This window comes from Colletotrichum lupini, chromosome 1 (assembly GCF_023278565.1).
Source record: "Colletotrichum lupini chromosome 1, complete sequence".
In the NCBI taxonomy this organism is placed as follows: domain Eukaryota; kingdom Fungi; phylum Ascomycota; class Sordariomycetes; order Glomerellales; family Glomerellaceae; genus Colletotrichum; species Colletotrichum lupini.
In genome coordinates, this window is record NC_064672.1 from 5,015,071 (window position 1) to 5,037,996 (window position 22,926).

Here is a 22,926-nt window from a genome sequence, read left to right on the forward strand (position 1 = left end):
TTTGTTTTTGAGCAGTCGTCTTTTCGGACTATGGCGAGCTAGGCAAAGCAGAAAAGAAAAGAAAAAAAAAGAAGAAAAAGAAAAACGGGCGGTGGTGGTGATACAGCCCACATTGCTTTTTTCTTTTTCTTGAGCTGTGTCGTAGATCGTGGTTTGCATGGCGGTGCCGTTGCGGGCGTGTGCGCGTGCAGCCGGGGAAGACGGATCGAACATGGGTGTGATATGAACAAGGTGATGATCAATCAGATAAGTTAAAAAAAAAAATCCAGGTGAAGGATTCATTCAATGTTCAAGGAAGCGACGAAAAGCAAGTTGGTTACTTGTACTGGGATGCGTGGTCTGGCGCGAAAGAGTTTGGATAAAGGGTTCGTTCGGATGGCATGGATGGTGCCGTGTAAGTTTTCTGTATGGTCTGTATGGGATGTTGGCCATGTGGAAATAGTGCTGCCACTTTCTTTGCCAAGACCTTTTTGCATGTTCGGATGTGACGTTGGAGTTTTTTGATTTTCTGCTAAAAAAAAACAAATCCTATCTTGGGGGGGGGGGCTGGCTTTGTGATGTGTAGCCTAGGAGACTACGACTCTCGAGTGATGCCCTGTCTTTTCTACGGAGTAGACTTTCTAGACTTTCCTCCGGTCTCACGCGGAAGATGGGTTTTACGAGCCGGGCTGCGTACGGGCCGGGGCGCGGGAGAGAGAGAGAACTGGGAATGGGAGCTTGAAGAGATTCGAGAAGAGGGGGGGGGGTGTGGTGTAGGGTATGGGCAAATCACCAATGACGCTATCGTGACACTACCGTCCTCTGCGGGCATCGCTAGTTCGACATACGGATGCGACGTTGTGGAAGCACTGCCGTGGGGTTCCCCGAGATTTCGATGTGCCGAGACTGGAAGAGGGCCGCGAGAGCTGAAAAGGGTTGGGTGAGTGAGTGAATGAATGAATGAATGGAATGGGAATTTGTTTATTGGGTACGATGCGAAAGTGCGTGCAGTAGTAGATTGGCACTTGGGACATCCGAAAAGGAGCCCCGGTGCCCGGGTGTGTGACGGCTGATAGAGGTTGCCTGGTAGCTTGGTTGTCATCATTGTCGCAGCGCGTACGTCGTCCAACCAATATACTGGGAGTGTATTCGTAGGGAAGATACCGTATACGAGAGCATACACAACGACCCCGAGACGACGGTTCCCGGATGCGCTCAGTTCTGTAACGTTGAATTGGTCCGACGCTGTGTGATGTACGTAGTATTTACGGATACGTCTGTATTATTGGAAACACCGTGCATTATTACATTATCCTGTAGTCACGCGTGGCGCGGGGAGGCGACACGTTGGGACGGGTTTACTTCAGGAACAATCGCGTTTGGAGGAGGACGAACACGCGCCTTGGCTGAAGCGCTGCGCGACGACGCGCAAGTGCCAAAAGTGATGGGAAGTTCCGAAACGCAGCAGCTCCGTATGATGTGGTCGACCCGTTGCGCAATCAGGCAAGGTGCTAAAATTTTGGGTTTGATGAACTAAAATTACAACAAATTGTTGGAAGATGAAATAGGGGAAATTTCAGGAACAGACACACACACACTTACACCACCCTGCCGTGCCGTGCCTGCCCCGGGGAACGTCAAGACCAAAGAAATGTGGAAACCCTAGAGCGAAAAGAAGAAAAAGGGGGTGGGTGGTGTGAGTTCAGGCTGTTTGGGAGCGTGTGAGAGCTGACTGCGTTTCCGTTTGTAGCTCTCTGTAAGGTATCGGCCGGGGGGTGTGTGTTCGCACGGCGCTAATGCAGCGGCGGCGTCCCGGGAACCAAAGCGCTGGGACCTTCTTTTTTTTTCCCTCTCTTTCCCTTTTTGCTGCTGTTCGGGAGTGGCCCGCGGTGGGCCGGAGGAAGGATGAAACGGGCCTATCATTGACCGGACTCCGCGCTATGTCCCTTTTGGGCTCCTCGGTGGGGTATCCACTTTCTTTTCGGACGAAAGAAAGCTGAGCGGTCGGTGAAGTCCAGGTGAGAGGAAAGGGACGAACGGGCCCCACACACTCACACCTTGACTCGCAAGGTGAAGGAGCAGGAGGAGCCTACCTACCTGGGGAGGTACCTCAGCTCCGACCCGACGCGGAAAGAGAGGGTTGCAGAGAACATGCGGCTAAACTGCGCGACCTGCAGAAGGTGCTGACCTATTCCGGTAGTTGCAATGCAGGGAAGAAAGGGGGAACGTTTTGTTTCTTCTTTCTTGTGAGACACTCAAAGGGGGGCTAACTGTCGATCTCCTTTTTTGGCTTTCACATCGAACAAAATTTTCAAAATTGATCTTGTTTTGACTCGAGAATTGTCCATCTGCTGGCTTCCCCTGCATCATCAATGACCAACGAGTCAACAACACACACGTCTTGCGTACAAACGCAAGATTGACAACCCGCGTTGTTTGCGCCCCTCGAGCTACTCGAAAAGGGGGCATGGCATCACACCAGATGTCTCCATCGCGCTGGTTGGACGTTGGCTTTGCCGTCATTGTGACAACTGACGGGTCGGCGCAAACCAACAATCCTGTCATTCAAGTACCAACTGTATGTGCCAATAACGAGCCATCAAACAGCGTCCAACGGCCCAATGTCAACAACAACCAAAAGACATACACCCGCATATGCAGCAAACACGCCCATGCTGCGTCTGGTTTTCCACCAACGAGATAGTTCATCCCATTCCCCCAGTCTCTCATTGGCCATCTGCAAGGCGCGAGATTGAACCACTCACACACACACACACACACCAATGACATTCGGAAGGCAAACCTCCTCTACGGATACAAAGTACACACCACCTTGTCCGTACCGGCATTTTGGGACACGAGCTCGGGTTTGGTGGGCTACATTGTCATTGCTGCAGCTTTCCCCCTTCCCCGGGTTATCAAATATGGGTATCTCTACGACGTCCCGGATATGCCTCCCGGGCCAAACGGATCACTACGGTGCTACCCGTACGGCGCGCACAAAATAGCCGTTTACCAGCTGCCGAGTCATCGACAAATTCTCGTCCGCTTGCTTGTCCCTTCGACGCTTCTCGGCCGTAGCCGAAGAATGGCTGTGTTTGCGCTGTGCTGCGTTGCCGCGCATCCAGATCCGCCGTGGGTACTCCGTACGGAGTATGCGCAACTGATTTCCAATTTGAAGCGCATGGCAATTGCATAGGAAACAAGACGAGATAGCGACGACGGCGGCCCCTCATACCCAATTCCGGACATCATGGGCCACGCCTCAGCTCACCGAGCCCTCATCATCACGCGGCAGACACACCACCACCCGACTGAGTACACGCCACATCGTGAACGAAACGGCCCAGCAAGATGAGACAGCGTGAACCACCCTTCTTTGCACCCCCTCTAACCCAGGAAGGAGAAAAGAGCCTCATCCAGTGTGCCAGTTTCCCGGCTCGGTTCGGTTTGGACATCCCACGCGTGCAACATCCCACGTCTGGCTTTGGTCTACGCCTTGCGAAACGGGGGGAAAGGGGGAGGGGGCCGAGGAGGCGCAGATGGGCGGGGGGCGCATATCGATGCATGCCCTTCGGGAAATGCGACGTCTCGACCGAGTAGTCGGGTCCCCTTACGTCTGTTTCTTCTGTCTCGCCGATACTTGACTCCGCGATGTCTTTGGAGACGACTGGTTAGCGAAACCCCCACCCCGCCGCCCCCTTTGCCTTCGTCACCGAGAGGTAGGTGAGTGAGATAGGGCAGAGGTAGGTACCGTCTTGTGAAGAGGGTCAGGATATTCCGACAAGCAGAGATCATCCTTCCAACGTTTCATCCCGAATTTCTCTCCAACAACCGGTTCTGCACCGCCCAGGCCTCAAGGCTGTCCGGGACATCAACTCCCTCACCGGTGCGATATACTCCCTTCCCCGTGCCCGGCTTCCCTGCGCGTCGTCCCCAACCTCTGGAAAAATTTCTTCCCCATGCCTTCTATCCTTACAAGGGCTTGTCCTTCGAGAAGTTCCTTTTGATGGGGACGCAAGGCGTGATGATGAGGGTCCAATTCGGTGAGTGAAAGCCCTGGCCCTGTTTGATAGACCGCCTGACCACAAAGCCTGGGACTCCTTGGGGGGGATGGGGCTCCGGGAGAAGCAGAAAATCTCACGGGGAGCCAAGACGAGTGGCAAGGTTCTGCATATCTCAAACTGCCAAATTTCCCGGGGCCGCGGTTTGGGACCTTTTTCCTGGTTTGCTCACTTCTTCCCAGGTTCAAGGAAGCCGATCAGAGAGGCTCCGCCGACAAAAGGTCCCCGCAACAAACGGACAGCCGTTGCCAAAAATCGCCATTTCTCTCGCCTCTCTTCTCTCTCCCCACCAAGCCATGCGGACACTGTAGCCGGGGCATGGCCCCCGGATCCCCGGAGGCATTATTTGAAAGGCCCCAAGGGCTGCCGACAGGGGAGGAAAATGGAAAAAGCAAAGAAGGAGGAAGAAGGTCCCTCTTTTTCCTTCTTCACTCAACACACACCCTCAAACCGTCATCGGATCCCTGACCAAGTCTTCATCCAGTGGGAAACATTGCCGTCAGTGTGCTCCGTCTCCACCAGTATCCATCTTGCATGGATCACGCATGGATACCCATGGAGGGAATGGCACGGTGACTTGGACGAACCCAACGGAGCCACGTACTGAGGTACCTACGCCGTACGGATACGCCCTGACGCCCTCCCAAGTTCCCTCCCTCCCCCCGGGCAGCTGAGGATAACTGAAGCAGGCGGATCTCGTTTCCTGCCTTTCTTAATTTTACCACGTTATTTCGAATTTCAGATTTTCCTTCTAGCGCGTCCCTCTTTTTCCTTCTTCACCTTCTCTCTCTCGCTCTCGTGGGGCCGACACAGTAACCCTTGCTAACGTCCAATGGGCCCAAATCGCGTGCCCGGGCAAAATTAACCCAAACCACGGGTCCAGCTCCGGCGCGAGGAGAATGCTCATTGCTCACTTTCACAGTCTACCCATCACCCCTGAGTTTCTTGACCGAAACTACCCATGCGCAGCAGTTACGACACGAGCAAAGCCAGGCCTGGATCAGCAGTGCAGCACCAGGAAATGGGGAGCGGGCAGGCACACCGACAGACACACCAACCCCCAGTCCCAAAACCGTTGGGTCTTCTCTTGTTCCTTGGCTCTAGTGTGTATCCGTACGCTACTCATAGGCAATCCGGAGTACGCTACCCGGACGGGGCTCTCGCCCCCATCGCCGAGGAGTTAAATGCTACAAAAATGCAAAGGGCTGGGACGGATCCAACTCAAGCCGCCGACGGCTCGTCCTTCCCCTTCTTTCCCCGGTGAGCTAAGGGTATTGGCAATGTGGGCAAACCCCCGCTGGAAAGGCCGAGAGTCCAGAATACCACAGTACCGACCGTAGTGTACGGATACTCTGTACTCTCTCTACAGATACAGGGAAACACAATTCATCCTGGGATGTTGACTCACCGGGTCACCGGGGAACATGGGCGTTTGGATTCTTGGGAAATTGGGCCTTTCGGTCTGCCAACTGCCGGTGGCATGCAACCGATCCTCCCAGCCCGTCAAGGGACCCGGTCTAGCCTCTGCCGTAGGTTGGCTGTTTCGCTGGAACCGGGGCCCATATCGATTCAGAACATCATATCTCCCAAGGGAGATTGTTGTCTCGGTGAGGGTCTCACCGGGGTGGGTTTGTCATTCTCTCTCTTTCTTCTCATCTTTCTACCCTGCGAAACACGGGCCCTGTCTTGCTTGTGGAGGTCAAGGTAACCTTTGCGGTCTCTCGTGCCAAAGTGCGTACGGATACTCCCATACAGCCCAGGACCTCTTTTTTGAATTTTTCTACACACTAATTTCTATTGATCATTTCGACCGGCGGCGCCCCCAATCTATGGAACATTGCGGCTACCCTTCTAGAATATCCACAGACGCGCCGAGTGGTTGGGACGCTCATCCCTGCAGCATTCCTTTCCCACAAAGAGCCTCAAGCCCTCAAGGACCTGCACTGCGGTGTTACCGACAGTCAGGGACTCAGGGCTCGTCTCGACTCGCCCGTACCGGTCACCCGTGCTTCTTCTTCTCTCCCTCCCGCCTCTCCCCGGCGGCGAGGCTTGCTAGACTCCCCCTCCCTTCTCCCGAGACCCGCGGCCCTCTCCATACCGGTCTGTACTGTAATACCTTTATCTGTACTGCGTACTCCGTATGTACGGAGTACGAGTAACTCTACGGATACACCTGCGATCCCAGCTTTGACCCTGCTTTCCGGGAATGTGACAGCTCACACGCCCACCCTCAAGGAGGACCTTCAGAATTCAGGGTACACATCGCTGCTCTCAGGTCATCAGCTAAACCATCCCGCTGGTACACGATGGGAGAGGGGCCCGGCATCCTAGGTGACGGGGGGGGGGGGGGGGGGGGGGGGGGGGAGCCCTTTGCCGGGAGAAAAAAAAGAAACCCCCCCCGGGGGGGGGGGGGGGGGGGGGGGGGGGTGTCAGGGCGAAACTCTGGCCCAGGGGGGGGGGGGGGGGGGGGGGGGGGGGGGGGGGGGGAACGGGAATGCTCATTGCCCAGAGAGAAAAAATGACAGCACCTCCAGGGGAGGGGTTAGGGGGAAGGGGCGTGTCATTCACATGGAGAAAACTTTGAGCCTCAAGTGGGCGTGTAAGAGATGGAGGTCGGTGTGAGTAAGAAGGAGGCGAGGGGGGGGAAAAGATGACGAGAAAGAGAGAGAAAGGAAAGGATAGGGAAGAAACACAACTCACGTCCGTCTAGCCAACGGCATACCCTCCCTGACTTTAGCCCACTCGTCCAAATCCACATCGACAAAGCCAATGGCCCCCTCGGCGCCCTCCTCGGCCCTGCCATCGGCGTCCACGCCGCCCAGCTCCAGCTTGACCCGGCCCCAGGGATCGACGACCATGCTGTGGCCGTAGCTGCTCCGCTTCGGATTGTGCGCGCCCACCTGCGCCGCGGCGACGACCCAGCTCTGCGTCTCGATGGCGCGGGCCCGGAGGAGGGTCTCCCAGTGCGCCTGGCCCGTCCGGATGGTGAAGGCGGAAGGGTAGAGGAGGATCTGGGCGGGGCCGTGGCCGCCGTTGTTGTCAGGGAGGAAGGGGCTCTTGGGTCCCGGGTGCGTCAGGGCGAGGGCCGGTTCGGGGAAGCGGAGGTCGAAACAGATGAGGCTGCCGGCGCGGCCGACCGGGGTGGGGAATGGGGCCGTGAGGGAGGGGCCGGCTTGGACTGTTGCGCTTTCTCGGAGGGCGCCGTAGTCGAAGAGGTGGAGCTTGTCGTAGGTTGCGGCTTGGAATATGGTGCCGTCTGCGTTGATCCAGAGGCTACGGTTGAGGAGCTTTGGAGTGGTAGTGGTGGCGTCTACGGCTGCGGCCGGCTTCTGGGCGTCTGTTGTGGGGACGTGGATGCCGACGTTCACGGCGACGGAGTGGGTCTTTGCTGCTTCCTGGAGGCCGAGGACGAAGGGGGACCGGGACTGCGGTTGAGCTAGGGAGAGGGATTCTTGCGGGCTTGAGGCGATGTAATCTGCGGCTTCGGGGAGGAAGAGGACCTAGGAAGAATACAGTGAGCGGCGCCTGTTGGTGTTGGTGTTGGTGGTGTTGTGGGGGTGGGCAGGAGGCAGACATGAAGCCATTTTTGTGCTTCAGGCTGCATTTGCATTGCAGGTCTCATGTGCAGCAGGATGGGATTGCGGTGAGAGAGAGGAAAGGAACAAGACGAGTGTTTTGATATCGACGCCCCCTTTGTTACGGACAGATGGGACGTACTTTGGCACCACCGACAGCGGCCTTGGCGACGAGCCTCACGCACTGCTCTAGGTTGTGGGACAGAGAGGCCGTGGAACAGATTTGACCGACAGCCTGTTCACGCCGAAGGGAAGAGGGGGCCGCATCAGTAAGTCATCTGCAGAGACACGTGGTCTTTGTTTGGGGGTGTGTTGGGCAGCCATACCGCGATCGCCATATTGTTGAAGATACGGTGAGATGGAACTTTTTGGGGGAGGGATGTGTTTGGATTTGGATGAGATACTCATGCAATGTAGGCGCGGGAACCTTTGGTAGGGGTTGGTCGTGTGGACTGATCTTGGAGAGAGGGAGGGAGAAAGTATGCTGGCCACGTGGCAGAGCAGATGAAGCCGTTCGGATGATTTTTCGTGAGGACTGTAGGGTGTGAAAGGTTGGCGATCTTTCATGCAAGCTATAATAGTTTCTTGGATGGGTTGGACGTCGGACGGGAGTGGGAGAGGAGGCATCATTCGTTGCGTTGGCGGGTGGGCCTGCTACCGCTTACCTTATCTGATGGTGGGATGCAGCGGGGTAAGGTAAGGCAAGGATGCTGCAATATTCAAGATATCTCCCGTCATTTTCATGTTTGTTGATCTGATACACTCTTCGCTGTTGATTCGACATTGGTGGAGAGACACTTTCGAAAACATACCTTTTCTTTCGTACGAGGACCATGGACTCTTCGAATAATGATTTCCGTTTTCTTTGAACACTTCGAAACGCTCTGCGAGGCATGCATATGTGCCTCTGTTGCTCGAGGTAGTTGAGAAAGACTGGACCCAGACATACCTTTCGCGACACCGATTAGTCATGAGAAGTGAAATAAAATATCTAGCTGGTGGAATGGTTTCATAATGTGAGAATGAGTTCTCAAGTGAGTTCTCAGAGTTCTCAAGACTTATGAGCTCACCGAAAGCCAGTGAGAATCCACAGCCAATAGGCGTGAGGACGTTTGGCCACCTCACTACCTGCATGTACCCTTTTAGCCCACCATCTTATCGTATCGTTCTTCTAACTGAATTTTTCGCGGGGCAACAGCACCAGATCGCGGGGCAAATTCAACGAGACTCACTTACTCACGGTACGACAGACAGCCCTGTACTAAAAGTAGCCTGCGTCTTGTCTGATGATTTTTGGCTTCATATGAGAGCCCCCTGTCACAAAAACATCGAATTTGCTGTAAAGCGGACCCCTACTTGAAGTGCAAGCCGAAGCAGAATAAGTGTCTCAGCCATGGAGGAAGATCGGGCGCAGACCGACTTGGGCATCGCCGCCGATATTGAAGAGGCTCATCGCCAGGAGGAGGCTGCGGCTCAGCCAGTCTTGAAGCAACCAAAGAAGCGCTTCGTCGGAAGGAGAACAGCAGCCGAGACTGCGGCCAAGAATGGAGGCCCCAACGGGTCCATCGAGGACAGCAAGTCCATCCAAGGTGAGCACGCACGACGCCTCATATGAGAAGCAACAGCATAATCATTCTCATTCTCGCCTCTCATAGTCGCACAACCTAGAAGAGGCCCGCGTCTCCTGAACCAAGTACCCCCTGAGATTCTCAATGATCCGGCACTCAAGTCCGCCATCTCTATCCTCCCCTCCAACTACAGCTTCGAGATTCCCAAAACCATCCATCGCATCCGCTCTTCGGGCGCCAAGAAGGTCGCTCTGCAGATGCCCGAGGGTCTCCTCCTCTTCGCCACCACCATCTCCGACATCCTCACCGAGTTCTGCCCCGGCATCGAGACCCTCATCATGGGCGACGTCACCTACGGCGCCTGCTGCATCGACGACTACACCGCCCGCGCCATGGGCTGCGACCTCCTCGTCCACTACGCCCACAGCTGCCTCATCCCCGTCGACGTGACAAAGATCAAGACCCTCTACGTCTTTGTCGACATCAGCATCGACACCTCCCACCTCTTGGCCTCGCTCGAGCGCAACTTCGCCTCGGGCAAGACCGTCGCCGTCGTCGGCACCATCCAGTTCAACGCCACCATCCACGGCGTGCGCGGCACCCTCGAAAAGGCCGGCTTCAAGGTCCTCGTCCCGCAGATCGCGCCCCTGAGCAAGGGCGAGATCCTCGGCTGCACGAGCCCGCGGCTCCACGACGACGACAAGGTCGACATGATCCTCTACCTCGGCGACGGCCGCTTCCATCTCGAGAGCATCATGATCCACAACCCAACCGTCCCGGCCTACCGCTACGACCCGTACTCGCGCAAGCTGACGCGCGAGACGTACGGCCACGACGAGATGCAGGACCTGCGCCGGACGGCCATCCGGACGGCCAAGACGGCCAAGAAGTGGGGTCTCATCCTGGGCTCGCTCGGCCGCCAGGGGAACCCGCACACCATGGGCCTCATCGAGAAGCGGCTCAAGGACCGCGGCATTCCGTGGGTGAACCTGCTGCTCAGCGAGATCTTCCCGGGCAAGCTGGCCATGATGAGCGACGTCGAGTGCTGGGTGCAGGTCGCGTGCCCGCGGTTGAGCATCGATTGGGGCTACGCTTTCCCGCGGCCGCTGCTGACGCCGTACGAGGCCTTGGTTGCGCTCGAGGTGCGCGACGATTGGGGTAAAGGGGTGTATCCCATGGACTACTACGGAAAGGATGGTCTGGGACGCGTGAAGCCCGGCCAGCTTGAGGCATCGGCATAACCACCTTCAGGGGGAAGGGTGAGGAGGAAGAATAAAACGAGAACAAAAGTTTATGGTTTATATAGGAGCACGTAATGATACCTCTTTCGATGTAATCTGGGACTGTCCCAGACACGACTAAGCACTCGATATTTCTTTGCTTTCCTGCCATTGGGACAAGGAAATCCTTCAAATCACTGCTACAGGCTTGATAGCTCAGATTCAACTAACCCGGACTCCCTTATAAATGTACCCTGCCCATTTGGAAAGGTGTTGTTCGCCGGAAATTTAAGAGAGCTCGTGTCTATCTAAGCCTGCATATCGATGGGTATTTGAGGTATTATACATGTGTAAACGCACTCGAGGTCTAGAGCCGCCAAAGTTTGCGGTTCGCTTTCTTGTTGTCCCAGGTCCTTCGAGTCTCACCCTTTATTCAGTCGAAAGAACTGAATCTACTCCGTACATCTCAATCAAATAAAAAATCGTCCCCAAACGAGTTTATGGGCTGTCTCGCCTGCGATCACCTCTTGGTAAAAATCGAGACGTTGAAAGAAGATCACAAAGAGGATCGATGGCCATTTCAAATTTTCTGAGACCTGCTGCATCTAGTTAATTCACTCATTCGCATTGCAGCCGGTACATTTGGCAGCTGATTCTACGCTAAATACCTCGCTACGCGGCCTGCATGCGGTGCCGGTAAGGGCATCTCAACCGCGTCCTTTGTCCACCTCCTTTCGAGAACACGAGTCTTCAGCGGTAGGGCTGAAGTTGCCAACCAAATGCGTACTTCCTACAAAGATTCAGATTATTTCGTTGGTCGATCATTCTTGGCGAACGATACCCTCCCTAAATCCAAACCTGGTCAGAAATCTTGCCGCTCAAAATTCATTGCTGTGCCCCAAAAGTTCCGGGGGTGACATCGTTGGCGAGTTCGTACTTATCCCTGGAAGTCCCACACCAGCACTCTTCTCCTTCACCTTATTTGCGATAAGGTGAGGCCGGAGCGCCAGCACTCTCCAGGATACCACCGCACCCTTCCGAATAGGGCCATTCGCACCGTTTACGTTTGTGCGCAACGTCGCCAAGAACAGGCATGTCTTGTATGCGTTCTGCTGATTGGCTCATTCTTGTCGACTGGTTCGCGGAACTTTCTGTTAGAACTACTACACTGGCATTGCTTAGCCTCAACCTTCAGCTCCCGACTCACGTCAAACAGCTCGCTACCTAAGTCAAATGAGGGGAAGGAACTAGAAGAGAAACACATCTCGTTTTCAATCGGCTTCCGTCGTCGAGGAGCGAGATCGCGCACGTCGTCTTCTCTTTTCCGCACATCATAGGATGGCCCGCAAAGGCAGTCGCAAGACAAGGACCGGCTGTATTACCTGCAAGTAAGCACCCCGCATAGATTCATAACCCCCCCTCCATGCGGCAAGGTTTGCATTCCTTATTAACAATCACCACCACCGGAGCAGGGTCCGAAAAGTCAAGTGTGACGAGGCCAAGCCAGAGTGTATACGGTGCTCCAGCACCGGCCGTACATGCGATGGCTACGTGGACCCGGCCCAAGCCGCCGAATTAGATCAGCCCCGGCTGCTCAGGGCCCAGAGCATGTTCCCGAGCATCACCAGACAGGAGAGCAGGGCGCTGCACTTCTTTTGTGAAATTGTTGGGCCGAACCTGCCCGGCGCCACCGACCCTTACTTCTGGACGCATCTCGTCATTCAATTCAGCCGGTACGAGCCCGCGGTGAGGCATTCCATCTTCGCCATCAGCTCGCTGTACGAGGGCGTCACCGGGGCCCAGGGTAGCCCCTTTGACGGGGGGAGCGAGCAGATCCAGGATAACGCCCTCGCTTTGCGTCACTACAACGCCGCAATTAACCAATTGACCGTCATGGAGAACCAGGGGCTGGTGCTGCTGGTTTGTCTCCTCTTCATTTGCATAGAATTCCTGCAGTCCAACCGGGAGACTGCCCTCCGTCACTGCGCTCACGGCACTGCCATACTCGCCAGCTCCGACTCTACCTCGTACAAGTGGGTGAGGCAATACCTCACGCCATTGTTTCGAAGATTGAGCGCGTTGCCCTTCTTCTTTGGGAGCGGACCATCGGATATGCTCGATCTGAGCATTTCGAGATGCCCAATACCGGACTTTTTCAATACCTTCTCCGAAGCCGAAGCCATGATTGACGACGTGTTCAACCAAGCCTTGCAGACTATCCGCCGCGGTGACACATATCGCGTAGGACAAAAGAAAGATGTTCCAGTGCCGTCAGAACTCCTAGAGGAACAGGACACAGTCTTAAACCAACTAAAAAAGTGGTACGGCATGTTCACAGACCTCGAAGCCAGACGGGGGCAAACGACATCCAAAATCTCGGGATTGGCTCGCGCATTCGCTCTAGCGAGATATCGGATCTGCCTGATCTGGTTGAACAACGCCTTCGTACGTTCCGAGATGGGCTACGATGACTTCCTCGACGAGTTCCGCAAAGTCGTCGAGGAGACAGCGCAAGCCGCCGCCGAACAAAACAGCACAGAAATCAAAACGGCCCCCGCCTTCGAAATGGGCTTTATCGCGCCGCTCTTCTTCTGCGCGCAGCGGTGTAGGGACCTGGGTTGCCGACTAGAGGCCCTGCGTCTTCTCAAACTTCTCGCCGCGCCCCGAGAGAACTTGTGGGATAGGGACGGCATGTGCGCTCTGGCTCGGAGAATCATCGAAATAGAACACGGGGTGGAATTGAATACGGACGGTCGGGTTACGCCAGGGGTACATCCTAAATATCCGGGCCTACCACCGGAGACGACGAGGATACAACAATTCAACGTTGAATTTGTGAGTGGACGACAAAAGAACGTTAACGGCCACGAAGTACGCGGCTTCAAGGCTCAATTATATATGCGGAGTGCGAGCGGCGAGATCCATCTTCGGCCCGAGACCTTATTTGAAGAGGACCCTCAACTGTCTGACGATGTGAGCCAAGAGCACATAGGGGCAGTCCTTTTCCCCTAGCCCGCGAAGGTGTTACATGAACAAAATGAATAAGAAACATGAAAATAAACTTGTGCCCCTGCCCAAGAGCTCTCTGACACAATGATGAGAGTAGCTGGCACTTAAGAGTACGGAGCTGGATCTGTTAGCTTGTTGTTGATGTAAGACAAAGGCGATCGGAGCCAATTGACCCAGGCGGGTGATTGAAATGTCCACAAAGTGTGGGCTGAATTAATTGCATCGCGGTTGTCGTATCGAAATTACCATATTGAGTTGAATGCGTGCCTGGGGCACATTGCGTGTGCCGCATGGTTCGAAAGTACATCGCATCGTGGAGTTTCTCTCGAAAACCTGACCCCCTTGAGGTCCCCCCTTGAGGTCGATCTTTTGCGCCTGTAAAGCCGGGGAAAAGCCACCACATGGACTGAATTAAGATGTTTTCTTATTGGATATTGTCCACATCAGATTAAACACTGCATTCTGATTTCTCAAAGCCGATAAGGCTTGTCATTATGGCGGAGTTAGCTATTGCTGATGCCAAGAACGCTATGCTAATCGCGTACCCAACCGACTCTTGCCTTCATTGCCTTGCTCCAGCTAAGCTTTCGACAATAACGCTCGTTACAAAGCTCACCCGACACCCCTTCGCCTATATAACCAACTAAAACAGCTTCTTGCTCTTGCCAGACCCCAAGGACCGCCTCCTTCTACAGGGAGCCGCAGTCGTGTTCTTCAATGCCTCGAGAACGCCATCATAGGCCGGGTGCTTGCTGAAGTCCTCGAACCAGAGAAGGGCAGCACCTTCACCCGGGAAGACGGCGGGAACCCAGCTGAAGGGGTCGTAGAAATCCCAGATCGTGATGCCAATGCAAGCCGCTACTTGAAGACAGGCACTGGTAGACTACAGCCGAATTAGTTAGCGTCTTGAATGCATCCGAAGATGGGGTGGGTGACTGGGTAAACCTACGTTCTTATACGCCTCTTTTTGCCACGCCAGGTTTGTCTCATTTACCGGGAGCTCGACACGGACATCCAGCTCTGTGAGGGCAACCTCGACTCCGAGCTCGGCGTAGCTGCGAATGACCTCGACTTGCTGGTCCAGGCTAGGCGCCCTATCAGCTACGAGGTGAGCTTGCATGCCAATGCCGTCAACCTTGATGCCGTCGTCCTGGAGCAGCTTCACGATGCGCTTGGCGCCCTCGCTTTTGGGACCGACCGACTCGAGGTTGTAGTCGTTGTAGTACAGCTTCGCCGCCGGATCGACCTCGGCCGCGGTGCGGAAGGCCAACTTAAGGTACTCCTCGCCGAGAACGTTGTAGAAAACGGACTCGCGATATGTGCCGTCCTCGTTAAGAGCCTCATTGACGACGTCCCAGGCGTAGCACTTGCCTTTGTAGTGGCCAGCAACCTCGTGGATGTGTCTGACAATCACCTCGGTGAGCTCTTCGGGCGTCCATGTTGTATTCTCAACCCAGGGGGCGAGCTGGCTGTGCCAGACAAGGGCGTGGCAACGGAGGATCTGGCCGTTCTCTTCGGCGATGGAGGTCACGATATCACCCTCTGTGAAGTTGAAAACACCCGGCGAGGGCTCGGTGAAAAGCCACTAAGTGAGACGTTAACTTGAATCCTTTACTAACAAGCTATCATTTCAACGCCAACCTTTTGCCCATTTGTCGGGGTTGTTTGGTCAAACTCGTTGATATCATCGAGGATGGCGTCGTACTGCTCGTAGGATGCCTCCAGACCAGCGCGCTCGCGCTGTCCTGGGGAGTCAGTTGCAGCACCAAAGTACAGCAAGCCTGCTTTCTTCGCGTAGTAGTCAAGCTGAGCCGAGGCTAGGGGCAAGGACGCCGCCAGGAGGGGAACGGCGAGTGATTGGATATGCATCTTGACCGTCTGGTAAGAATGAATCTTGAGCGAGAAACGAGAGGACCTATCTTGGAAGACCGAGGCCGGCGTGGACGAGGGTGAGATCAATAGGAACACTCCATAACGAGGGCGACGCAATTCATATATGCAAGATCCGCCCCCCAATGCGATTCCGTTTCCCCATGATTACCCCAAATTTCCAGGCGAACGGACGAGAGCAATCTCCAGATCATCCAATGCAACAGTGCCGAGCTACTAAGCTAGCAAGGACTGCCGCCGTGGGGTGACGTCCTCTAAGGGATAGGAACCCGGCTTGACCATGTACCGGCGCCTTGGTCCCAAGACCTGCAAGCCTAGGTGACACGGCGTTGGTTGGAAGAGAGAAGGGCTTCGGGATTCAAAGGTCAAGTCCCGTGATGTGGGTACCGGGACAAGTGCACTGGAAGAGGAGCTCATTCCGGTGAGAACCAAAGACGCAGTGGTCGCGGTTGGATAGAACCAATGGTGCTCTCAATTAGCGGCTTTCAGGGATCGTCTCTGGCATGACCTTCCCCATCTTTCGCTGGGGCAGAATGGGGAACCGTTCAATCAGGCTGTCTGCGGTTAAATTAGAGTTGGATTGTGAGCATTTATCCTAATAGCCTCCTCGGGTAGTCTCCAGAGTCCCCTCACGGCCGGTGCGGAGGCGTGGAGAATCCCTGACTGTCAGAACAACCTCGACCTCTACGAATATTGTCGAGGCCGCTATTAAGTCCATTGATTTGGCCGAGCATTCGGCGAGAGCCGAGGCTATCCATGACACTTGTTGAAGGCGATGGTGCCAGACTGGGATGAGGTTGCTTGGAACGCATGTTTGTTAGAAATTGAACTGGTCATCGATATGAAGAAAGCTCATCAACAGTGACGAAGACAATGGGCATAATAACACTAGCGTTGATACCCACTTCAGTCAGCCTGGTTTGTATGACCCGCGGAGTCCCTCATAATTGAACTCAAACCAGAGTAAAGTTGACAGGGCGACTAAGCCTGCTGCGCAATGCTTCCGGAAGCGAATAGCGAGACCAATAAAATCATGCCTTGGAATAAATTGTCTGTTTGCCGACGCATGTTTGGAGGTGTTTGTTGCGACGGGCCGTCGCCTCACAACCTCGCGGCAGCGAATTACATTCTGTTCGGTTGTTCGTCTCATTCCAAAATCCTTCATCGCCTCATTGCTTGATGACACAGGGACTTTTGACTATGCGATTCTGAAGGAGAGATGCCTAAATGCAAGTAGGGTCTCATTCTTCCGACTAAAATGCGATCAGAGCGATCCGTGTTGACTTGCATCTCTAAAGGAGACCAACAAGCACGCAACCCAATGGATGAGACGGGTAACGGCCAAGAAATTCGCAGACTGGTAGACCAAGCGCCAGTTACCTGTTGTGGCTTGTCCAACAAGCAAACAACTGGTGCTGATTATGAGAATAACTACCATAAAGCACCGCCAACCAAGGTACTTAGGAAGAATAAGTCGACACGTTCGAATCATTGATGCTACTTGAGCCAATGTGACTTATTCAAACAACCAGTGATAAATGCGGCACTCGAATGATGTTGCTCAGAAAGATGCAATTGCCGAAGATCCGGGGAAGCTGATGCGCGTCTCATTCGTCGCTTTGACCGCAGCCTACCAATGCCTTGAACCGCAGCGGTATGATTTGTGAGCCGTAGTTGTCATTCTGTCGCAAAGACATACGAGCTTATGAGATGCGTCCCTGATGATCACGCTGACCAAGATGTAGCGGGGATGAGTGTGAGGTTGGCAACCTTTGCTGAGAGCTTCATGAGTCAAAGGTGATCTGCCACAGACAGATCAAGGTGGCATACCAGTCTTACGTTTGATGACCGGCTATGATGGCACCGGAGCCGCCGCAATGAACAAGCGTCACGGAAATATAGACGGCAAGGGATCTGCCGTGCCAGTCATAGTTCTCCTGGTCCGGTATCGTAGCAACACGACAGGATGAACGCCGCAACCGCTATCGTCCTTGGCAACAATTGCCCTCTCACCACATCATGAGTAGCCTCGTCGGTGTGGGTGTCATTCTTCAAAGATCGCTCCGGTGGCCTCGAACCGTCGATAACGAAGACGTCTCCTATGTGTTTTCCGTACCAACGGGCTCTGGCCGGTTCCCAAACATGATCTTGTACTTGACGATCTCAGCAATCTCGAGCTCCTCCTCAGCCTCTCCTTCACCGCCAGTAGTGGCACCTCCCTTCCGCCGGATAATAGCCATGGCCTTCGGAAGCTTCTTAACTTCGCCCTGTAGTCTCTGATGCTGGCCGACATAGAGGAAGACGCGCTTCATCCAGGCCGTGCTGCCCTCTTCCTGCGTTTCGGGGTGATAGTCAGGGAATGTTACTTTGCCAATGGAAATCTCGGGCTCGTTTTTGCTGGAATCCTCGTCGGGGTTGAAATGAGGCACGTTGACAGTTCCTTGCATCTCAAGCAGCGCAAGTCCAGAGGGTGTCTTGATGAGTGGGGGCAATGGGCTTTCTGAAGCTGAGGAGCCCTTCTTAGGAGGATAGATTTTGACCGATGACATTGTCGAGAGCAGATGTCGTGTGTTGATTTAGTTGGCGATATAAATGATACAGAGCCGTGATTGGGAGATTGCCTGGGTGACAGCAACGACGTTTATTCGTGATATACAGATGTCTTGATCGCGAATCGTGAAGCGCGACACTACAACAGTGTGGAGTCGTCCATCTGAACCTGCCCGGAAAACGGAGGCTGTGGTGGGGGCACGTATCCCGGCCCGCGTACCTTCCTAAACAGGACAAACACGTGACCCGGGGCTGTCTAAGCACGGCCCATGGAAAAACTTACCGAAAGAACTTCCCGCGGTCTGTGATTGGCCAGGGGATTTTTTTTGCAGCAGGGCTCTAGCGACGCACACATTCTCGAAAATTCAAGAGTAACTTTCCGCTTTTCCTCCTTCCCACTGAACAATCCACGCCCAACGCCCAGCCGCAGTCGACAACACTTGCACCACCCAACGCCGGCAAGATGAAGGTACGATAACACCATATCCCGACAGACGAGAGCGATACAATCGAACGCGATGGAATTGCCATATCAACGACGTCGAGTTCGAAATCGCTGGCGGTCTGATCACCGCGCCGAATATTTGGAAATATTCGGAGGGGGTGGAAAAGTCACGTTCAAGGTTGCTGACCATTTTTCTTGACCACAGTTGAACATCTCCTACCCTGCCAATGGCAGCCAGAAGCTCATCGACATTGAGGATGAGCGCAAGCTCCGCGTCTTCATGGAGAAGCGCATGGGCGCTGAGGTCCCCGGTGACTCCGTCGGCGACGAGTTCAAGGGCTACATCTTCCGCATCACCGGAGGCAACGACAAGCAGGGTTTCCCGATGAAGCAGGGTGTCATGCACCCTACCCGTGTCCGCCTCCTCCTCTCCGAGGGACACTCCTGCTACCGCCCCCGCCGCACCGGTGAGCGCAAGCGCAAGTCCGTCCGCGGCTGCATCGTCGGCATGGACCTCTCCGTCCTTGCCCTCTCCATCGTCAAGCAGGGCGAGGCCGACATCCCCGGCCTCACCGACGTCGTCCACCCCAAGCGCCTCGGTCCCAAGCGTGCCACCAAGATCCGCAAGTTCTTCAGCCTCACCAAGGATGACGATGTATGTGTGCTCCCTGTTGCGGTCCACCCTTCCAACAGCCACTTCGTCATCGCCTACCTGGTTCTGCGGCGGAGGGTCGAGCGGACCAGGTAGAGTGTGAGAGACGGGACCGTGTTTCCCCTCTGCCTTCGAACTACTTCTTTCATCAGACGATATCTGTTGAATGCCTTGAGAAAGTGCGCCAGATATATCAGAAAACGAGAGAGGGAGAGAGAAGGAAGAGGTGGGAGCATGTGTCGGGCTTTAATCCCAATGCTATACACATCACAGATACCCTTTGCAAGTGGCTAACGAGGCATTCTTTGCTGCAACTTATAGGTCCGCAAGTACGTCATCCGCCGCGAGGTCCAGCCCAAGGGCGAGGGCAAGAAGCCTTACACCAAGGCTCCCAAGATCCAGAGACTCGTCACCCCCCAGCGTCTCCAGCACAAGCGCCACCGCATTGCCCTCAAGCGCCGCCAGTCCGAGAAGGTCAAGGACGAGGCCGTACGTTTGCCCATTATACATCTTATCTTGATGCTTCAAGTCATACTAACCCCCTATCCAGAACGAATACGCCCAGGTCCTTGCCAAGCGTGTTGCCGAGCGCAAGACCGAGAAGGCCGAGCTCCGCAAGCGCCGTGCCTCTTCCATGCGCAAGTAAACTTGTCGTCATGGCGGCGGTCTTGCGTTGGGAATCATGAAAAAAGTGAAAGATTACTCGGGTCTTCTGGTTTTCTTGCATTGGCGTGGAAAAAGGGAAATGGGGCACTGGGAACTCATGTCATGAAACAAGTTTTCAGTCAACATCATGAATGTAATAGGGCATTCAAAAATGGAAATGCACATCCTTTTGACACGCGAAATACCACCAGCAATTGTTTTATGATGTTAAACAAGATTGATACCTTACTTGCTCGTGCCATATGTCCACCTACCAATCAGCCTATCGTTACTCTTATGTTCATTATCCATCTCCGGAAGACACTACTGGAGTACCTATGAGCCTCGTAAGAAATCCCAGCCCTGCCCCGCACAAGATTCTGGGGTTGGACTGTCTAGATTTTCGTTCTCTTCCGGAGCGGGGGCTGTCAACGTTTGGTCTAGAGCTGGTATCAAGGCAGACCCACCGGACCCTGTGAATCTTTTGCGCCGCCAAACGACCGCAGAACCAAGGTATGTCACGCCTCATGTATGGAAAATCAGCGACATCACATGTACACGTAAGCGTTTTGGTAGAGAATCCATTTCGTTCTTTTATTTTAAATCTGCCGGCAAAGCCGAGCTTTTCTCTAAAAGCAGGTCTTCCTGCCGGATTGAAAAAGGAAACCCGCAAAATGCCCGTTTGTACCGTACGCCCACCCCAATTTGGAAAGGAAACCCCTCCCCCAATATGCCATGTGAAAATCCTCGAGGCTATTGCTGCTGCTGCTGCTAGAATTGCTACTGAAACTCTTAAACCCTTCATCACGGAACCCCTCTCTAGACGGGAACGTGGTTGAAGAGGTAGCTGACGCTCTCGCCGTTGTGGGTGCGGCGGATGGCCTCGCCGAGGACCTGGCTGATGTCGATGACGCGCAGCTTGGGGCAGCGCTCAATCTTGTCGCCGAGGGGCACCGTGTTGGTGACGACGACGCGGGACAGGCAGCTCTTGTTGAGCGTCTCGACGGCATTACCGCTGAGGACGCCATGGGTGACGATAGCGATGACTGTCGTTCACTGTCAGTGCATGGCTCTTCACGTTATGGATACTAAAGACGACGTACCTTCACGCGCACCGCCGGTCTCGAGAGTCTCCGCAGCCCTGTGGCGACTGTTAGTGGTGCCAAAACATCATGTCACGAGGATTATACGAACTTGGCGAGGGTGCCGCAAGTGTCAGCCATGTCGTCGACCAGAATAGCAATCTTGTCAGTGACGTCTCCGACGAGAATCATGCGGCCGACAACGTTGGGGCGCGGGCGCTCCTTGTGGATGAGGGCGAAGCCGGTCTCCAGGCGATCGGCAATACCGGTGGCACGCTTGGCGCCGCCCGCGTCGGGACTGACGATGACGCAGTCCTCGACGTTCATGTTCTGTCTGATCCACTGAAGGACACTCGGCTCGGCGTACAGGTTGTCGACGGGGATGTTGAAGAATCCCTGGATCTGCGAGGCGTGAAGGTCCATCGTGATGACGTGGTTCTATGTTTGCGCCCATGAGGTCAGCTTAAGATACTCTCTCCCTCTGTGCTTCGTCTCTCTTTCCTTCCCCCTCAAGAATTTCGGAGGACTTACGCAGCCGGAAACCTGCAGCATGTTCGCGACAAGCTTGGCGCTAATCGGAGCACGACTCTTGTCCTTCTTGTCCTGTCTAGCGTAAGGGAAGCAAGCTGTGTGTGTATCTCCAGTCAGCGGGCGTCCTTCCCCAACAATGCGACATCCCTATTGATCGTTCGGAGGGCAGACTGACGGATGACGGCGGTGATTCGGCGGGCAGACGCGGTTCTGCAGGCGTGGATCATGATGAGAAGCTCCATGAGCCCGTCGTTGATGTTGCCGGGCTCGCTGGACTGGACGATGAAGACATCTTCGTCGCGGACGCTCTCGCCAACGGTGACACAGTAGAGAAGTCAGCTTTACATGCCACTCAACGACCGGAGCCTGCCGGGGTTCGAGGGATTGTTCGCTAACCTCGTCTCTTGGTTGGAGTAGTTCAAGCTGTAAAGGCGCAAAGAAGCGGTCAATTAGATTTGATCTCCAAAGAATGTCGCGCCTGCGCCGGAAGGGCACCAGGTCTTGAATAGAGGCAAAAGCTTACCTCATGGTCTTCGCAAGGGGAATGCCCAGTCTACAATATTAGCAACCCTACGTCAGCGACCGCCTCTGCTTGCTTCGCTCCTCTATACCACGGAGGATTCATACCGCTGAGCGACCTTCTCGGACAATTCCCCATGGCTGCTGCCCTTGAGGAGCTTGATGTCGTTTGTCATATCCCCCATGAGACCGGTCGATGTGTGACGACAAGGGGAGAAAAAGGGAAAGAAGGATTTCGAGGAGGGGCAATCGGTCGACTATAAAGGAGTTGCTGCTGTTGCTGCGGCACCTTGCTGAGGTTTGGCAGGCTAAGGTACTGTCGGATCTGTCTGGACGAATCGAATCGCAGCGCGGGGTCACGATGGAGGGGTATGGCTATCGGTCGGTCGGTGTGGCAGTGTCACACACACTATGGTCGAGGTCGATTGGGGAGGCCTTTCTGGTGGTGATATGCGGTTGAGTGAGACAGCGGGATTGCCTTTTACGTGGGGTTGCAAGAGCAAAGAGTATGTGAACAGCTTTTACCGTGAGTAATGGCCGGGTCGGGTCTATCGTGTGCCTGTCCACTTGAGTATTCGCACCGGCTGGGATCGGAGTAGACTGCTTGGGAAAAAAAGTACGAAAAAAAAACTTAGTGCTTTGTCGGCAGTGTTCCGCAATCCCTGAGAGGTCAATATTATGTGGAGAAAGGCATGGATCCGTCTTCGGCTCTTGCTTTACTGGCAGACCTTGGCCTCTCAAGGCCTCTGTATTAGCTGCCTACCTTGCCTGATCCATTGGCGAATGCGATTAGCCAACATGCATACCCGAAGAAGAATGCTTCCTTCTACTATGTAACGACCAGAGCACCTTTAAATTAGAGCCATTTTGACGATATAATTCGAAGTGGATCGAGGATCGCACTATCACCGATAATGGCTGCGATGCATGACCCGGATGCATCAGTGTCGTGCTGTCTATGGTTCATTCAATCTATAGAATACTTCTATTTTGGCCCACCGCCTGAAACCCAAGAATAAGTCACGGAACCAACACAGAGTGTTTATTTGGACTTTCCCCTTAACATTCGTGTGTTCATAATCATCTGACGAGCTTCGAATTGGATACTCTACATACTGGACCTCCATACCATCATCAGCCAGCTGAAGTTCCAAGCGGCCTGCACTCCGCAAAGAACCAACCGACGATTCGTAATAT

At 54.4% G+C, this 22,926-nt stretch overlaps 10 protein-coding genes across 10 annotated transcripts; 5 read left to right on the forward strand and 5 right to left on the reverse strand.

Moving 5' to 3' along the window:
• Positions 1-2,461: 2,461 nt before the first annotated feature.
• CLUP02_01505 (uncharacterized protein) lies at positions 2,462-6,374 on the forward strand (the record flags this gene model as incomplete). Its single annotated transcript, XM_049280545.1, has 13 exons — positions 2,462-2,602; positions 2,684-3,118; positions 3,179-3,311; positions 3,379-3,596; positions 3,658-3,701; positions 3,754-4,025; positions 4,073-4,643; positions 4,692-4,855; positions 4,966-5,049; positions 5,108-5,303; positions 5,349-5,667; positions 5,742-5,774; positions 5,910-6,374. 13 exons carry the CDS (start codon positions 2,462-2,464, stop codon positions 6,372-6,374), a joined length of 3,075 nt encoding a protein of 1,024 aa, XP_049136502.1.
• Positions 6,375-6,739: 365 nt separating this feature from the next.
• On the reverse strand, positions 6,740-7,956 carry CLUP02_01506 (carbon-nitrogen hydrolase; the record flags this gene model as incomplete). Its single annotated transcript, XM_049280546.1, has 3 exons — positions 6,740-7,543; positions 7,761-7,853; positions 7,945-7,956. The coding sequence occupies 3 exons, from the start codon at positions 7,954-7,956 to the stop codon at positions 6,740-6,742; spliced, it is 909 nt and encodes a 302-aa protein (XP_049136503.1).
• Positions 7,957-9,011: 1,055 nt separating this feature from the next.
• On the forward strand, positions 9,012-10,427 carry CLUP02_01507 (diphthamide biosynthesis protein 1; the record flags this gene model as incomplete). The annotated part of the gene is made up of 2 exons (XM_049280547.1): positions 9,012-9,207; positions 9,274-10,427. The coding sequence occupies 2 exons, from the start codon at positions 9,012-9,014 to the stop codon at positions 10,425-10,427; spliced, it is 1,350 nt and encodes a 449-aa protein (XP_049136504.1).
• A 1,317-nt stretch (positions 10,428-11,744) lies between these two features.
• Positions 11,745-13,418, forward strand: CLUP02_01508 (uncharacterized protein; the record flags this gene model as incomplete). Its single annotated transcript, XM_049280548.1, has 2 exons — positions 11,745-11,794; positions 11,879-13,418. 2 exons carry the CDS (start codon positions 11,745-11,747, stop codon positions 13,416-13,418), a joined length of 1,590 nt encoding a protein of 529 aa, XP_049136505.1.
• A 640-nt stretch (positions 13,419-14,058) lies between these two features.
• Positions 14,059-15,284, reverse strand: CLUP02_01509 (glycosyl hydrolase family 10; the record flags this gene model as incomplete). Its single annotated transcript, XM_049280549.1, has 3 exons — positions 14,059-14,298; positions 14,365-15,000; positions 15,057-15,284. The coding sequence occupies 3 exons, from the start codon at positions 15,282-15,284 to the stop codon at positions 14,059-14,061; spliced, it is 1,104 nt and encodes a 367-aa protein (XP_049136506.1).
• A 496-nt stretch (positions 15,285-15,780) lies between these two features.
• Positions 15,781-16,117, reverse strand: CLUP02_01510 (uncharacterized protein; the record flags this gene model as incomplete). Its single annotated transcript, XM_049280550.1, has 2 exons — positions 15,781-15,859; positions 15,939-16,117. The coding sequence occupies 2 exons, from the start codon at positions 16,115-16,117 to the stop codon at positions 15,781-15,783; spliced, it is 258 nt and encodes an 85-aa protein (XP_049136507.1).
• Positions 16,118-16,302: 185 nt separating this feature from the next.
• Positions 16,303-17,275, forward strand: CLUP02_01511 (uncharacterized protein; the record flags this gene model as incomplete). Its single annotated transcript, XM_049280551.1, has 6 exons — positions 16,303-16,444; positions 16,494-16,538; positions 16,604-16,761; positions 16,871-16,968; positions 17,045-17,061; positions 17,127-17,275. 6 exons carry the CDS (start codon positions 16,303-16,305, stop codon positions 17,273-17,275), a joined length of 609 nt encoding a protein of 202 aa, XP_049136508.1.
• Positions 17,276-17,404: 129 nt separating this feature from the next.
• Positions 17,405-17,854, reverse strand: CLUP02_01512 (Ctf8; the record flags this gene model as incomplete). Its single annotated transcript, XM_049280552.1, has 1 exon — positions 17,405-17,854. One exon carries the CDS (start codon positions 17,852-17,854, stop codon positions 17,405-17,407), a length of 450 nt encoding a protein of 149 aa, XP_049136509.1.
• Positions 17,855-18,124: 270 nt separating this feature from the next.
• Positions 18,125-19,598, forward strand: CLUP02_01513 (ribosomal protein S6e; the record flags this gene model as incomplete). The annotated part of the gene is made up of 5 exons (XM_049280553.1): positions 18,125-18,159; positions 18,228-18,324; positions 18,506-18,955; positions 19,274-19,441; positions 19,503-19,598. The coding sequence occupies 5 exons, from the start codon at positions 18,125-18,127 to the stop codon at positions 19,596-19,598; spliced, it is 846 nt and encodes a 281-aa protein (XP_049136510.1).
• Positions 19,599-20,416: 818 nt separating this feature from the next.
• On the reverse strand, positions 20,417-21,914 carry CLUP02_01514 (ribose-phosphate diphosphokinase; the record flags this gene model as incomplete). Its single annotated transcript, XM_049280554.1, has 8 exons — positions 20,417-20,643; positions 20,701-20,738; positions 20,792-21,117; positions 21,211-21,305; positions 21,386-21,518; positions 21,607-21,633; positions 21,734-21,763; positions 21,822-21,914. The coding sequence occupies 8 exons, from the start codon at positions 21,912-21,914 to the stop codon at positions 20,417-20,419; spliced, it is 969 nt and encodes a 322-aa protein (XP_049136511.1).
• Between the last annotated feature and the right edge of the window lie 1,012 nt (positions 21,915-22,926).